The sequence below is a fragment of the Juglans microcarpa x Juglans regia genome, chromosome 6D (assembly GCF_004785595.1).
Source record: "Juglans microcarpa x Juglans regia isolate MS1-56 chromosome 6D, Jm3101_v1.0, whole genome shotgun sequence".
In the NCBI taxonomy this organism is placed as follows: Eukaryota; Viridiplantae; Streptophyta; class Magnoliopsida; order Fagales; family Juglandaceae; genus Juglans; species Juglans microcarpa x Juglans regia.
The window spans coordinates 36,016,099-36,031,152 of NC_054604.1; the positions used below are offsets into that span (position 1 = coordinate 36,016,099).

Sequence of the window (15,054 nt, forward strand, 5' to 3'; positions counted from 1 at the left end):
AAGTGGGGCAATCAACTACTTGGAAGAGAATATTGTCGGTGAGGAAAGAATAGAGGGCCGAAATGATCATTTAATCCTGTAGAAGCCATGAGTTATGAGCTGGGTTGGGTTTGTCATCGATGGAGGGAGGGGGAAGAGGAAATGAGCCATCGACGTAGCCATATAGTTGATGGTTTTTTAGGAAAGCAAGAAGTTGAGCTTTCCAAAGGGAAAAGTTGTCATGGGAAAGTTTAACAGTGAGAAGGTGGGCAGCAGTATTGGTGAGGGAGGGAGGGAGTTGGAGGTGGGGGAGCCCTTGATCGATCATAAATGGACAGAGGTCCTATATAGCTCATGATACCATGAAGAGAAATAGCAAAACTCTAAGAAGACAATTCATTTGTTGAAATGCCTCAATGGATGTGAACTATTTCAGTGTAGTATTGCACAGTATATTTTCACCATATATTGCGCTTAGTGATTGTACAGTATTTATAGATAGAGGAAAACAAATCCAATCATTTTTACAAAATATTTCTAGATGATTTTATAATCTCCTACCGTAGCATTTTGAAGTGACCTCACACGGTTTTGCCTTTCTATTGTGAGGCATTATGTTGTGGTACGTTGGCAGCAGGTGAGTACTGTGAGTTGGTGTGCAAGGGTGCAGAATAGTCAGTTGTGCTAATAGTACGTACTCATTAATTAGTGTGTAAATAACGTGTTTCCACACTAATTAATGACTAGCATTTTGCTATATTTTTTTCACGTTATATAGCATGCACAGTTTTTGTTATAATTGATACGGAATTGAAATATGTCAAAACTTTAACATATTAAATTGTTTTCCCTTGCCATGGCTTTTTCGGAAAAAAAAAAAAAAAGCCAAATTAAAGTAGTATTCAATTAAACAGTCAAACTTAATATGGATCGACCGAGGTTGCGTTTGGATGTTGAATTGAGTTGAGTTGAGATGATAAAATATTGTTAGAATATTATTTTTTAATATTATTATTATTTTAAAATTTAAAAAAGTTGAATTATTTATTATATTTTGTGTTGAAATTTAAAAAAATTATAATGATGAGTTGAAATGAGTTAAGAGAAGTTTAAATTCCAAACCTACCCAGAATCAATTAGATCAGAACAAAGTCCCAAAGCATGAATAGTTCCGCTGTTGGAAACTCGTGACGAAACGTTTAATTACATTCGGTTTGATACACCCACGATGAGATCGATCGATCTCAATATATGTCCACTACTTAAGGTATTCATGATTCTTTTAGTCAAAACACGAACTCGACGTTACATGTTCTACCTTTTTATTATAAGCAAAAATACAACCAATTGATGACCTTATAACTCTTGTTTAATCAGTCCCCCCACAATGCAGGTTGGGGCCGGGAGGTGGATATATATATATATATATATATATATATATATATATATGTACACCTCATCGAATCATCCCCCGGTCGAGTTGGGATAGATGAATGTCATGTCGAGAGAACAAATGCACATGTTCCAACATGTGTACATCACATGCATGGACCCGGGGAAAGAGGTGAGGCGGCAGCTTGCTTCAACCTCATGCCATCATTCATACTATCTTTGCATCCAAGATAAACGTGAGCACATTCAATGGCCCATATATATGTATATGTATATGTATAAATGAGATGGAGTAAAATTTCAGATGCATGATCTCAAAGTTGGAGAATGGTACCTTATTGGTAATCCACTAATCCATGCCCTGCACGCTAGAAGCACGTTTGTCATTAAATCTACTATGTGCCATAATAATAAATAAATTCGAAGGATCCCGGACTCTTGTGTTTTTGGTTTTCCAATTATAAATGTAGCCCTAAATAACGGGAGGCATATTAAAAATTGCCACTACTCCGTCCCGTAACACTTTCAAGTCAACCATTGATAACATCAATTATTTTTTATTTTTTATAAAAAATTCAATATATTTTAACTTATTTTATATATTTAAACACATAATTAAATATATTTTAATAAAATCTATAAAATATTATTATTTATATATCAATTCAAATTATTTAAGACCGTCTCAACATATAAAAATAGTCTTAAAGGTTTTAATTTTTTTTTTTCTTAGGTGTTTTTTTTTAATATATATTTACAAACAAGAAGGTACGAGTAGGACTACAAAGTCAATGCAAGGGGCGGGTAGCGTGGTTTTGGGGGCAACAGGAAAAGTAGTGGATAAACCTGAGATAGACGAGTGAAAGGTCACCCACTCTCTCAAGCCTAGGCCTAGGTGATTAATTAGTAAAACCAGAACAGACCCCAAGTGGTGGAAAAAATTGCATGCTTTTATCTCCAATAGTCGTAGGCTGGGAGTGGGGACAGACATGACTACCGTTTTCTAGGCGTCCAAAGGCTCTTTTCATGGCTTTAGTTTGGGCTCATTTTGACCGTTCTAGCAATTTGATTAATCACGTTTCCCTGCTTTTTATGCCATTATTTTAGTAAAGCGAAAGTGTTTGATGATCCCAACATTTTTTTTTTATTATCATTTTCAAAGGCAAATCATCACCAAAACATTTTCCTTTGGTTTTTGCATTTGAGGCGGACAGATGCTTAAATTTAAGCATTTGGTTGTGGTTTCTCGAACCTTTCTTTGGTTTTCCCGTCAAACATTCTGGCTTTATTTTCTTTCAAGACAAAAAATACTAAATTGAACACCTACCCTCCATATGCTTTCAGATTTGTTTTCTTTATATATATATATAAAAAAAAAAAAAAAACTGACTTTTTTTTTCTTGTGACGGATATACCCTTGAGTCTCTTTATTCATTACTTACTTGATATATTTGTTGTTTTGTATTATTCAATCCGTCTTGACCCTCCTCCACCACGTAGTGACCGTGGATTTTGGGGTAGGTGGGTGTTTTCATGATCTGCTCTTTGACTAGTATAGCATCTATTTAGAACAAGCCAAACGTACGTACATTATAAAAATAAATAAAAAAAAGGCTAAAAACGTCCTTAACTATTTTTAGCCAATTATATATTAAAGTTATGCATGCATTTCAATGAAATAAACAGACCATTTCCCAACCCAAAAAACATCGTTTTCACTGGCTGGCAAGGTTATATATATAGTGCTAATATCCTTGCGTGTAATTAGAATGCGACACTGTACCTCCAAGCAAAAAAGAATATATATACTTATTATTATCCTTACATGTAATTAGAATGCATATATCAGATTTTATTGAAAGTTTGCAATCCGTCGTGATCTCGCATCAATGAAAACATGCGTTCTGTCTTCTGATAGATTTTAACAGGTTTTTAATATTATCATCTTATCCGCACCCCAAAAAAAAAAAAAAAAAAAAAGTCAAAGTATCAGAGGAGATACATTGGTATAAATTATAATAGTACTTCAACGAAAAAAATGATATTTATATTCATAATTTTTATGCACATAATCATGCATGTTGACGTATTAATTATTAAAATTATAAAAACTTTAACTAAAAAATAGAATTCATGACATTCAATTCATACAATATTGTGCAGAAAATTATACTACGTATACGCGTGTAACGCTATTACTAAATTCTTGCAAGGAAAATACCTGAGGTGGACAACTTAGGCTGATGGGACTCGGTTCAAGATAATATAATTCTCTATTTTTTTTTTAAAAAAAAAAAACATGTGGGGTTCATGACTATGATCAGATTATTTTTTTTTTTCAAAAAAAATGACTTTTAATCCATCAGATTAGGTGTGTGTTTCTTGGAGAGGAAAAAAATAAAATAAAATAAAAATGAATAGGATTAGGTGTGTTTGGTACTTTAGTTGACAGTTGCTCACTACCGTTCGCAAAATTTTCATACCTATTAACTGCCTATATCAACAACCACTGCATCGGCCACAGCCAGAAAGAAACTAATCTCATCAATCCTACAAAAGATTCCTGAGTTGTATGCTGTGTTTAGATGTTAAATTGGGTTAAATTGAATTAAGTTGATATGATAAAATATTATTAAAATATTATTTTTTAATATTATTATTATTTTATAATTAAAAAAAATTGAATTGTTTATTATATTTTGTATTAAAATTTAAAAAAATTATAATAATGAATTGAGATCAGTTGAGATAAGTTTAAGAACCAAACGAACCTATTCATCAGTACATGACAATTTTTTTTAGTGTAAAGTATTTTTTATAAAATGTGAGATATAAAATAGTGAATAGTAGACGATGAGAAAGAACTTTTTTCGATACATTTTTCTTCACAAGTTATGCAGGAAGACTGACGGACTATAAGAGTGAATGATTATGCATTAAATCTCACATTAATCACTTGGTTAGTAGGCAGAATTAATTAGCTCTACAATGATTATGAGATGTCTGATCTTTTCTAACGTTGATGACAATTACTTTTTGGATTATAAATTCAAATATGATTTCAATTTTTTTTGAGTCGCTACAAATTTACTTGATGATTAAAGGCGACGGCGAAACACGCCTCACTCATTTGGTATCATTATTTTGGACTCATATTATAAATCATACATATTAACTTGTTTTAATTGCATGCATAGAGAGAAGTACAACCACCTATTAACAGACATATATTAAATTGAGAAATATTACGGTCATAAACAAATTTTATAAATTTACATGATTTCGTATAATATATTAAATTTATTTTATAAAAAATTAATTTTATAATATAATGTATTATATTAAATTATGTTAATTTGTGAATTTATTTTTTAAAATATTTTTATAATTAATGGATATTTTATCTCAAGGGTAATTAGTCTAGACCAATTAGTATTATGGTACAGGACCACTTGCCTTAAATAAGTGGATATACTTAATTATATTGTAATTCTTTAATCTATAAATGTCATTAAAAATTAAACAAATGAGAGGACATTTTGGGAAGAGAGAGGAATATTCACACAGGCTGAGGCGCGTTCTATTTTTAAAAGAAAATCGAAGGAAGTTGAGAAAAACACATAGGGGGCCGATGCTTTTATTGTTTTCTCGAAGCACTCATTTCTCTTTTGGCCACGGAATAGATCGTATCTACCCGGTTTACTGGTTTGCTTCTCAAGACTCTTCGCTCATTCACCATTATTATTCCTTTCTCCTAGGCTAACCCTTCGAATCTCTCTTCCAAGAACTCGAACTCGACCTCGACCTCGACCTCGACCTCTTCTTCTTCTTCTTCTGCTTCTTCTTCCTCCTGCTGCACCCCCGGTTTCTTTTGGGTTTGTTTTTCTGTTTTACGAAAGCATTTGATTCCCACCAACTTTGTAGTATGAACAGGTAATCTCGAGTTCGAATCGCTTCTGTAAATGCGTTACAGTTTCTACCAAGTGCGTTTCTCAAAATATGTTTTCGTTTTTAAAATTATTATTTTTTGCTCTTGGTCCCTTTTTTTGGCGTTGATTCGTTGTTTTATTGTGCCTTGATCTGTTGTTTTTCGTGGTCTCTGTTTGGTTGTTGTGGTTAAAAAGAAAACGCTGAGTAAAATAAAATAAAGGCAAACGAAAAAAAAAGTGCCCGAACTTTGTCACTAGCTCGTATTAGCATCAGCGAGGCGTTTTTTTTTTTTTTTTTTGTTCATTCTCTTTCCCAAAGTAAGTAATCGGGAAATAATATTATTTTTCAATGTTTACCCATTTTTCTTGATATCGATCTTGGTCTTCTGGGCTAAATCAGTTGCAGCTAAGTTGTAGAGATAGAAAGATTGTGCATCAGAAGGAAAAACTTTACAAAAATCTGTCAGTAACGGACGCTGTCTCTCATTCTAGTAAGACTTGATTTATGCAAAGCTAAAAAATACGTAGACATGGTTTTCAAGCCGCATAATTTTTAATTTTTCCAATTATTTAAGTCCCCTTTCATTTTTGTTAAGATATCGTTTATGCTAATGAAGTCACTGTGAAACCCGTTTGAACTCTGAATGATAGTATTTGGGGTTTTGAAGTTAGTCTTTATGTAATTGCCATTGATTTTTCTTTGTAATAGTCATTGCGTGTCTTGTATTGAATTCCGCAATAAGACTTTTCTGTATGATTATTAGAATGCTCTTTTGGCATGCTTGCGTATTTTTTTTTATCGACGTCTCTATTTGACTTCTTGGATGGCTAGGAAATATCAAACAAATTGACTTCTCTATTTTTTGCTTCGTGGATTGAGAATTTGGAACGAATAAGAGTGGCCTGGTGTTTTCTATACCTTGCTCTTGTTGAAAGATTGAAGGGCTAATTTGCAGGTTGGTCAATGGATTGGAGTCATTGGACGATTGAATAGGGGTTGGTGAAGCACGAAAGAGGAGATGAAAGGGGAGTCATCTGGTTTGATCATTGGGATTTCCATAGGGGTGGTGATTGGAGTGCTTTTGGCTATTTTAGCACTGTTTTGTATTAGGTACCACAGGAAGTGCTCTCAAATAGGGAATAGCAGTTCTCGTAGGGCAGCGACCATCCCTATCCGTACAAATGGTGCCGATGCTTGTACCATATTATCTGACTCAACCGTTGGTCCGGACTCACCTGTAAAGTCTGCACGTAATGGCATGTCCCTTTGGTTTGACGGATTTAGGAGGAGTAATGTGGTCTCTGCATCTGGAATACTCGAGTATTCTTACAAGTATGCTTTTCTTGATATTCTGCTCTATATATGTCTTCATATTTTGAAGAATAACCAATAGCAATTTTTCCTTAGTTGAGATGTTCATGATACGATGATAATCCAATCAACAATCATGGGAATAGGTTGGTTGTTTTTCAGAGTTTAGATTAGCCCGGTTATACTATCTATGGCTGCAACAAAGATTAGATGTTTGTTATTTGAGATGTGCTACTATTTCTCACACTTTTTATTGCAATCGATAGAATTTACAATCATTTGACTTTTAAACAAGTAGTAGCTGTTCTGCACACTTTACTCGACCGTCTCTTTCTTCACTTCTTAATTAATCTTGGCTCAATGGTATCCTTGCAGGGATCTGCAGAAAGCAACCTATAATTTTACAACTTTGATAGGACAAGGTGCATTTGGTCCTGTTTACAGGGCTCAGATGTCCACTGGTGAGACCGTTGCCGTTAAGGTTCTTGCAACTGATTCTAAGCAAGGGGAGAAAGAGTTTCATACAGAGGTAGTCATGGTTGATTCATATTTTTTTTTTATTTTTTATCTTGGGTACCCAAAAATAAAATCTGTATACAAAACAAATTTATTGGGAAAGTTGGGTGGTAACTATTGGAACTTAATGAAATTTAGGGAAGTGAGACCATGTAAGCAAATGTCAGGGAAGTCTAATAAAATTGTTTATATAAAATCTTTCTTGAAATTAGCAGATTACAAATATGAATGAGAAACTTGTTCCATTCTTTAAAAAAAAAAAATCATTTTGCCTTTATGTATGCAATCACCAATTTGGATGTCTTATTCTTTATTCAAAATCTGTCCTTAACTGTTTTTTTATTTTTAATATAATCTGTATTTTTTTTTATGAGAAACATAGAACTGCTTTTTAACATTTCACCTCATTTTAATCATTATCAGGTAATGTTATTGGGAAGGTTACATCACAGAAACCTTGTAAATTTGATTGGATATTGTGCGGAAAAAGGCCAGCATATGCTCATATATGTCTATATGAGCAAAGGCAGCTTGGCTTCTCATCTATACAGTAAGCTGTCTTTCAATTTATATGAATAGGTCATAGGACTTGTGAAGTATCTTACAGAAATATTTGATGGAACATGCATATCATTTATTGTTTGTTAATTGATATCATTTGATTATATTGGGGTCTCTACAAATGAATCAATTGCATATCTCTGGCATGCCTGAAGCGCCCCCCACCCACCACCACAAAACACCCACCCACTAGGATGTTTGTGCAGCCATATCCTATGAAGAATAGTGGTACGTGTGCAATCTGGACTAGCATTAATAGTTCAATCACATAATCACGTTCCTATTGTGAATTTCTAATGTCTCGTTTCATCAAAATAACCTTGTATCAGAAAGAATGACTAAAATTAGGTTAGCCAGAGAAGGTTGATACATTTGTCAAAAAAGAAAAAAAGAGAAGGTTGATACTCTGCTTCTTGTTGTTTTATTCACATGCAATGTGATAAATATTATCCCTTTCTTTTTATGTAGGTGAAAATAATGAGCCATTGAGCTGGGATGTAAGGGTTCATATAGCTTTAGATGTTGCAAGGGGCTTGGAGTATCTTCATGATGGGGTAACTCTACATTCTTTGTGTGTAGACCTGGACGTGTATCTAGTTTTTTTAAGGTTCTTATTTGTTGGTTTTTCTTTAATATCCACTTCAGGCAGTTCCTCCCGTAATACACCGCGATATTAAATCTTCCAATATTCTGTTGGACCAGGCCATGAGAGCCAGGGTATGTCTCTTTTCTTGGTTTTGATTATATCTGTGTAGAAGAAAACTTATTTTGCGTTGTGAAGAGGACCTTTATATTTAAACCTTGCCTTTGATGGACTTTCTTGAGTTCTAGATCTTATGAAAATTTATATATATTTTCTGAAGATATGAGTCTACGTACCTTAATCAGTAATTGGTTAGGCTGCCTCTTATACTGTTGTAGCTGGTTATGTTGGATCAAGTAGGTTGCTGATTTTGGGCTTTCAAGAGAAGAGATGGTGGACAGACAGGCAGTTAATATACGGGGTACTTTTGGGTATCTAGATCCTGAGTATATATCTACGAAGGCTTTCACGAAGAAAAGTGATGTTTACAGCTTTGGAGTCTTGCTCTTTGAACTTATAGCCGGCAGAAATCCTCAACAGGGTCTCATGGAATATGTTGAGCTTGTAATATCTCTCTCTCTCTCTCTCTCTCTCTCTCTCTCTCTCTATATATATATATATATATAATAAAAAACAAAAACCAAAACAAAGTATAGGAACCTAACACTGGAAGTGCACTGGTCATGAACACGAAAGGTTTGAATGATAATGATAATTCTTCTATTGTGTTTGTTATATAATAAACTACTAGAGGTTGTGATTTGCCAGCTTTTGGTAGTTGAAAGATGCAATGTGTTAGTTTTGGTACTTTAGAATGTACTAAAATAACAGTGATAGTTCGGTGTTATAAAATGTGGTTTTCCTAGTTTTTTAAAACTATTCTCTTTAATTTAAACTCAAATAAAACAAATTCAAGAGGGTAGTGACTTTCTAAATTAGATGGTAAGTTTGCAAGTTAAAAATTTTTCCGTCGACTTTTCAAAATGGAGAATATATTTAGACAATAAGGCTTTTGTTTCTAGCTCTAGTTTGCATTAAGGCTTGTGTTTCTTGTGAATTTAATTCCTTTTGACTTTTGTATGTGGTGAATAGGCAGCCATGAATACTGAAGGAAAAGTTGGGTGGGAGGAAATTGTGGATTCTCGTCTTGAAGGGAAATTTGATGTGCAAGAGCTCAACGAAGTGGCTGCTCTTGCATACAAATGCATCAACCGTATCCCAAGAAAGCGGCCTTCCATGAGGGACATCGTGCAAGTGTTGTCACGGATCCTTAAGTTGAGATACAACAGAAACCATCACAAAAAGTCGTTATCTGCCACAGCAGAGGAAGTTACTATCGATGTCGACCAATCAGAAACTAAGACTCAAGTCCCGGAACACAGAAGGGATGAATCAATGGATAGCAGCACAGCTGACACCTATGAAACATAGATGATGGTTTTTTCATTTGTTCATTTGTTTTGTTTCTCGGTTTCTCGGTTTTGCTTTCTCCTGTATATGGCATTTGCAGTGTGGAAGGAGTTTTCAAGGCTAGCAGATCTTCTGTTGTAGTTACGATTTCTGATCGAGTGCCTTAAGGATTCGAGTCAGTGCATAGTTCAGTCCTCTCTCTTTTTCCTTTTCACCTTTTATTTTTATTTTCTTTCGCTTTGGTAATGTCACCTATCTTTTTGTCTGTAAATTAAATAGTTAAGAAATGAAAACGAAAGAAAAATCACCATTTTTTTTTTTTTTTTGTGTAAATCTAGTATCTGCTAATTTATTTTGGTGTTGAATGCAAGGTTTTAACCCTGGGATTGTCTCATGCCAATTAGATATGGCATGTACTCTTGCTAAACTTCAATAACTAGGACAATAACAGGGACATTATGGCAATGAGATACACAAATGACGGTTCTTGTATTTTTTTTTTTTTTTATACATAGGGGAGGGGGGATTCCAACCTTGGTTCTCTTAGTGAGAAACTAAGATGTTGTCAATTGATTCAAAGGATCTTGGCATGACGGTTTTTGTCTTGTTTTGCATAGAAGATTCCACAATAAAACATAAATTTTGAACTTATATCTAACACCTAATGATCATAATATTTCTCTGGAAAAAAAAAAATGTTCGCCATATTATGTCTACAAGATGAGAAAATATTAATTTCCTTTTCACCCCTTCGTATTTCCTCTTTCCAAATTGGAGAGAGAGAGAGAGAGAGATGGGCCCAATTTGGAGCCCAAATCCCATCTGGAAAGTTGAAACCCAATCTGCCTCCAGATACGTCGTCGTTTCGGTAACCATCTTGTTTTAGTTACAGGTAGAAGTAGAACCCTATCCAACGTGCATTATTATCCTATCCTTATACCATTGTCAGGATAGAGCTCACAGCGAAAGCCACAGGCTCGAAGCAGCAGCATCGAAAATGGCAACCATGGCTGCACTTCAGAGCTCCATGACCTCTCTTTCCCTCTCCTCCAACTCCTTCTTGGGCCAGCGCCTCTCGCCGCCCACTCTCTACGCTGTGCCGGTACCTTATATATTACTTCTCCTCCTCGTCTCTTCTCATATTTCGTGTTTTGTACCTTCTAAACTCATGTGGGTTTGTGTACGAAATCCCCCTTTTCTCCCCTCAAATTATCGTTCTTTTTTTGTAATATTATAATGGGAGTTTCGAGGATTAGAGTTTTTTCTCAAATTTCTGGTGCTATGTAGATGCTTACTCGTTGTGGAGGTTGCCATCATGATTATTTCTCATGTTTTGATTCTTATTGGTAATATTGTAATGTACGATTTTAAATTGGAGCTTATTGTGCTTTGAGGCTTTTAATTTCCCATAATAATTTCCTTACTTATCAAGAAAAAAAAAAAAAAAAAACTCTCAATAACTTAAAACTTGAAAAAACTCAAACAGGTTTAGTCTTTAGTTAATATTTAAGAATTCGAAGTATATGTTACCTCTCAAAACAAAAACCGAATTATATGTTAGTAAAAGAAATTTGAAAGCTGTTATTTAGGAACAAACTGGAACGTCTTAAAAGGAGGAAGAAACCCGGTAGTATATTCTAAATGATTTAGGGGGTTTCAAAGTAGGTTTTAATCGTTAAGCATTATTTTTCATAGTTGGGCATTGAGCATGTCAATGTCAATTTGCTTTGGCGTTGCCCGAAGGTGTTAAATGGGTGGGTGGGGCTTGAATATGCTTTTGGTTCAAATCTACACAATCAAAAGGGAATGAAGGAAATTCCCAATATACTGAGCCCCTATAGACAAGGTGCCATGATTTAGTATATGTGGTAGATTCCCAGTTTGCTTTCCTGGGATTACTAAATTGATCCTTGCCCAAATTTTGTTGATAAAAAATGTCTCTTCTCTGTTGATGTGGATGTACTTTGTATAGGCCTGTTTAGCAAATAGAAGTCCATGCTTTATTAAACTGGTAAATGTTTAGCCCTTTGCTGGTTTTCTTTAGTGCTCATTCCAATGTATGTGGAAATAACTGCTTCATAAATCGTTTTGTGCGCATTTTCAAGTACACACCATAACCCTGCCACCCAATATTGTCATCAGTACTTAAACAAGGGTTTGGGCTCATGTTTATGATATTTTTTGGGTGATGGAACTTCTTGGCTAGATGGATGTCAAGAAAACTTGAATTATTTAAAGATAAAAAGGATAAAGAGATGTACTGGTTTGAGAAATCTCTTGTTAATAGCTTTTGGACTCAAATTTTTCTCACCGCGCATGATTTTTTTTCTTCTACAAACTTAGCTTACTGACAGAGAAGTATGTATGTATGTATGTATTACAATGCCTTCAGGGGATAAGAGAGAGTGATGATTAGAATATTGGAAGACAAATGTAACCCGACAATCTGAACAGCCAAGTTTCATAACGTCTTAGTTGTTTTTTACTTGCCTACAAGTTTGGACACGTGAATCTATGACTGAAATTTATTCCTTTACCTAATCACATATTATGTATAGATGACTTAATTTGCTATTTCACATATTAAAGGTATTTTTATGTGAAGTGAAATAAATTGTGATTAACAACAATATTCACTTATCCCCCCTTTCCTGCAACACCCCTTCCTAAAAAAAGATGATGCATCTTTTGTGACTAATCCTATTATCGTTGCCATCTCAAACTTAGAATCAACTTGTTTAGCATAGGATTGTTTTTCTGTCATTCATCTTGTAGTTTGAATCCGAATCACTATACCCACCAAAAATGGTATAACTTGCTAACATCGTTTCTATTTGTTTCACATTCAGGCCAAGCCATCAGAGAAGCCATGTCTCATTGTAGCGAAGGTTAGTAATATGGTTCCTATGCTCATGTTCATGTTGATGAAATGTCTCTTTTGTTCAAGGAGAATATGATGTAGGTTTTTCACCGTTTAGAATGAAAACAAATATCATTAACAAAATTGTTGACCCACTGAGTGGGTAGAGCACATAATTGTTTGGAACACTTCATTATGTCCATTATTAGTGACACACGTTATTTAGGGGTAGTTATTTGACTGCAACCTATTGGTGAGTGGGGAAGGAGATGCCAAAAATAAAATAAAATTTTGGAGAAACCAAGAGAGAAATCTTGGTGTCTTTTTTACATGGGGTGGGTTCAATTTATTTTTGGCCTCCTGCTGAGGTTAAGGGCTTACCGTGAATATAGTGTTTCCTTAAAATATTTTATTGTGTTGCAGGATTGAGTTGTCATTTCTTGCTCTTATTTGTCCTCTTTATTCATCTGGCAGCTTAAGCGATGGGAGCGGAAGGAATGTAAGCCAAACAGTCTTCCAGTCCTACACAAAATGCATGTTAAGTTGGGAGATACAGTGAAAGTAATATCTGGACGTGATAAGGGCAAAATTGGAGAGATTACTAAGGTCTTCAGGCATAACAGCTCTGTAGTAGTAAAAGATATAAACTTGAAGACAAAGCATGTGAAGAGCAGAGGAGAGGATGAACCGGGCAAGATTCTCAAGGTTTTTTTTAGCCTCTAGTGAAAACATGAAATAATCAAGTTTTAATCTAATTAGTTATCAATATATATTGTTTTGATCAAACAGGAATTACCATTGCAACAATCTCTTTTAGGTGGGAGTAAACACCATTGTACAGATTACAACCAAAAAGACAAACGAAACACTTTTACACCCACAACCTATACAACGCAACTTATTTACATATCAAGTATGGTAACCAAGAACAGTCAGACCACCAAGCACACTTTGATCTCTCTTGGAGGCTCATTAAAAGCCTGGAACTCCTTAGAAACGCCCCTTACTCCTTGCTCCTTGCTTGGCTAGAAAATCAGCACTCTGATTTGACTCCCTATAAATGTGCTTCAACTGTACCGCTAGCCTCCAAAAATGAACAATAATAAAAGATTTGAATGTAGGAAACACTGATATGCTACCATTCCTCCCATCCAATTGTTATATCTGATGTTGTGGTGATGTGATAGGTGGAAAGTGGAAAGTGGTTATCTAGTCTTTTTTAAAAAAATAATAAAAAATACGTGGCTGTCTAGTGATCTTCATGAAAATAGGTTTCTAGATTTCCCATCGTGCTTGGAATACATTCATGGCTCAAGTTTATATGCATTTGTATTTTATTGATATATGTTCATATTTACTAGTCATTACAAATCGATGTTTGATGTGATATTTTAGATTGAAGCACCTGTCCACAGCTCGAATGTGATGCTCTACTCAAAAGAACAGAACGTAGCAAGCCGGGTGGGTCACAAAATCCTTGAAGATGGTAAACGAGTCCGTTATCTGATAAAAACTGGGGAAATAATTGATACCGCAGAGAACTGGAAGAGACTGAAGGAAGACAAAAAGAACACTGAAGTAGCTGCTGCTTCTTAGTTTCTTTTTTTCTTTTTTAAATTTATCTAACTATTTTGTTACTGACACTTTGTTGATCCATATACACTAATGGTAATATAGATTTGTCCATCCTGTACTAGTTCTGTCATCTATGGCAACCAATTAACTTGTAGCTAAAAGCCGATTGCGAACCAACAAACTTGGGGAGTTGGGTTAACTTGTTTTAGACGTCTAGAGACAAGAATTGAATGGCAACAAGGTTCTTTCCAAGTGCCAAAGGCAGCCATATGTGGTCTATGTAGCCAAAAGCTTTTTAAAACTTGTTTTAGACGTCAAAAATTGAATGGCAACAAGTTACATAGTCCCAAAAGCAGCCATATGTGGTCTATATAACCTAAAGCAGTTAGGTGCATTAATTGCTAGCTTAAAGTTGTAGAACAATAACCATAAAGACCAACCTTCCCACACCGAAAAACATACATTCTCTAGCATAGAACTTCGATTATAGAATGGGGCCTAAATAATAAATAAAGCTGATGATGTTTTGCAGCATAGATATAACAACAATATCTAGCAATAATATGAGAACAATACAAGGAAATCACTGTACGTGACGCGAGTTGAAAATCATTGCAGAACTCTTTCATTCGGCCTATGTATACAGCTTTTACTTAAAGACCTACCTCTGTACTTAGTCAACACTGTTATCTGTTTGCTCTTTCGGGCTCCCTATACAAGTTCTGTTGTTTCTCATTGCTTTAAGTAGATACATTTCTCAATGATAGTCTAGGTGACTCAGCTTTCTCATTATCCAACTCTTAATTTCAAGGATAGTTTTATCTGGTAGGTCTATCTAGGAAAAAGTACATGCCATTCAAATCATCTAGAAATGTGAATAGGCCATGAAAATGGTTAGTTTATTCCATGAAAAAAATTTACTTCTTGACGTATACTT

General features: G+C 34.6%; 2 protein-coding genes across 3 annotated transcripts; both read left to right on the top strand.

The window, feature by feature from the left end:
- The first annotated feature begins 4,993 nt into the window (after positions 1–4,993).
- LOC121235776 (calcium/calmodulin-regulated receptor-like kinase 1) lies at positions 4,994–9,992 on the top strand. Of its 2 annotated transcripts, none has more exons than XM_041132175.1 (8): positions 4,994–5,304; positions 6,257–6,633; positions 6,988–7,141; positions 7,552–7,678; positions 8,158–8,243; positions 8,335–8,406; positions 8,633–8,836; positions 9,365–9,992. In XM_041132175.1, exons 2-8 carry the CDS (start codon positions 6,320–6,322, stop codon positions 9,701–9,703), a joined length of 1,296 nt encoding a protein of 431 aa, XP_040988109.1. In that variant the 5' UTR covers positions 4,994–5,304; positions 6,257–6,319; the 3' UTR covers positions 9,704–9,992. The 2 variants fall into 2 exon arrangements, with proteins under 2 accessions (XP_040988109.1, XP_040988110.1); XM_041132176.1 differs by lacking the exon at positions 4,994–5,304 and adding an exon at positions 5,343–5,762.
- A 595-nt stretch (positions 9,993–10,587) lies between these two features.
- LOC121235664 (50S ribosomal protein L24, chloroplastic) lies at positions 10,588–14,228 on the top strand. The gene is made up of 4 exons (XM_041132020.1): positions 10,588–10,784; positions 12,532–12,570; positions 13,017–13,247; positions 13,938–14,228. The coding sequence occupies exons 1-4, from the start codon at positions 10,680–10,682 to the stop codon at positions 14,136–14,138; spliced, it is 576 nt and encodes a 191-aa protein (XP_040987954.1). The 5' UTR covers positions 10,588–10,679; the 3' UTR covers positions 14,139–14,228.
- The last annotated feature ends 826 nt before the right edge of the window (positions 14,229–15,054 follow it).

What these genes read in the sequence shown, in the direction of transcription:
- LOC121235776 (XM_041132175.1), top strand. Translation starts at nt 6,320, where the DNA reads ATGAAAGGGGAGTCATCTGGTTTGATCATTGGGATTTCCATAGGGGTG. An exon ending in ATACTCGAGTATTCTTACAA is followed by an intron (nt 6,634 to 6,987) that starts GTATGCTTTTCT and finishes GTATCCTTGCAG; the next exon opens with GGATCTGCAGAAAGCAACCT. An exon ending in TGGAGTATCTTCATGATGGG is followed by an intron (nt 8,244 to 8,334) that starts GTAACTCTACAT and finishes TATCCACTTCAG; the next exon opens with GCAGTTCCTCCCGTAATACA.
- LOC121235664 (XM_041132020.1), top strand. Translation starts at nt 10,680, where the DNA reads ATGGCAACCATGGCTGCACTTCAGAGCTCCATGACCTCTCTTTCCCTC. An exon ending in CCACTCTCTACGCTGTGCCG is followed by an intron (nt 10,785 to 12,531) that starts GTACCTTATATA and finishes TTTCACATTCAG; the next exon opens with GCCAAGCCATCAGAGAAGCC. An exon ending in AACCGGGCAAGATTCTCAAG is followed by an intron (nt 13,248 to 13,937) that starts GTTTTTTTTAGC and finishes GTGATATTTTAG; the next exon opens with ATTGAAGCACCTGTCCACAG.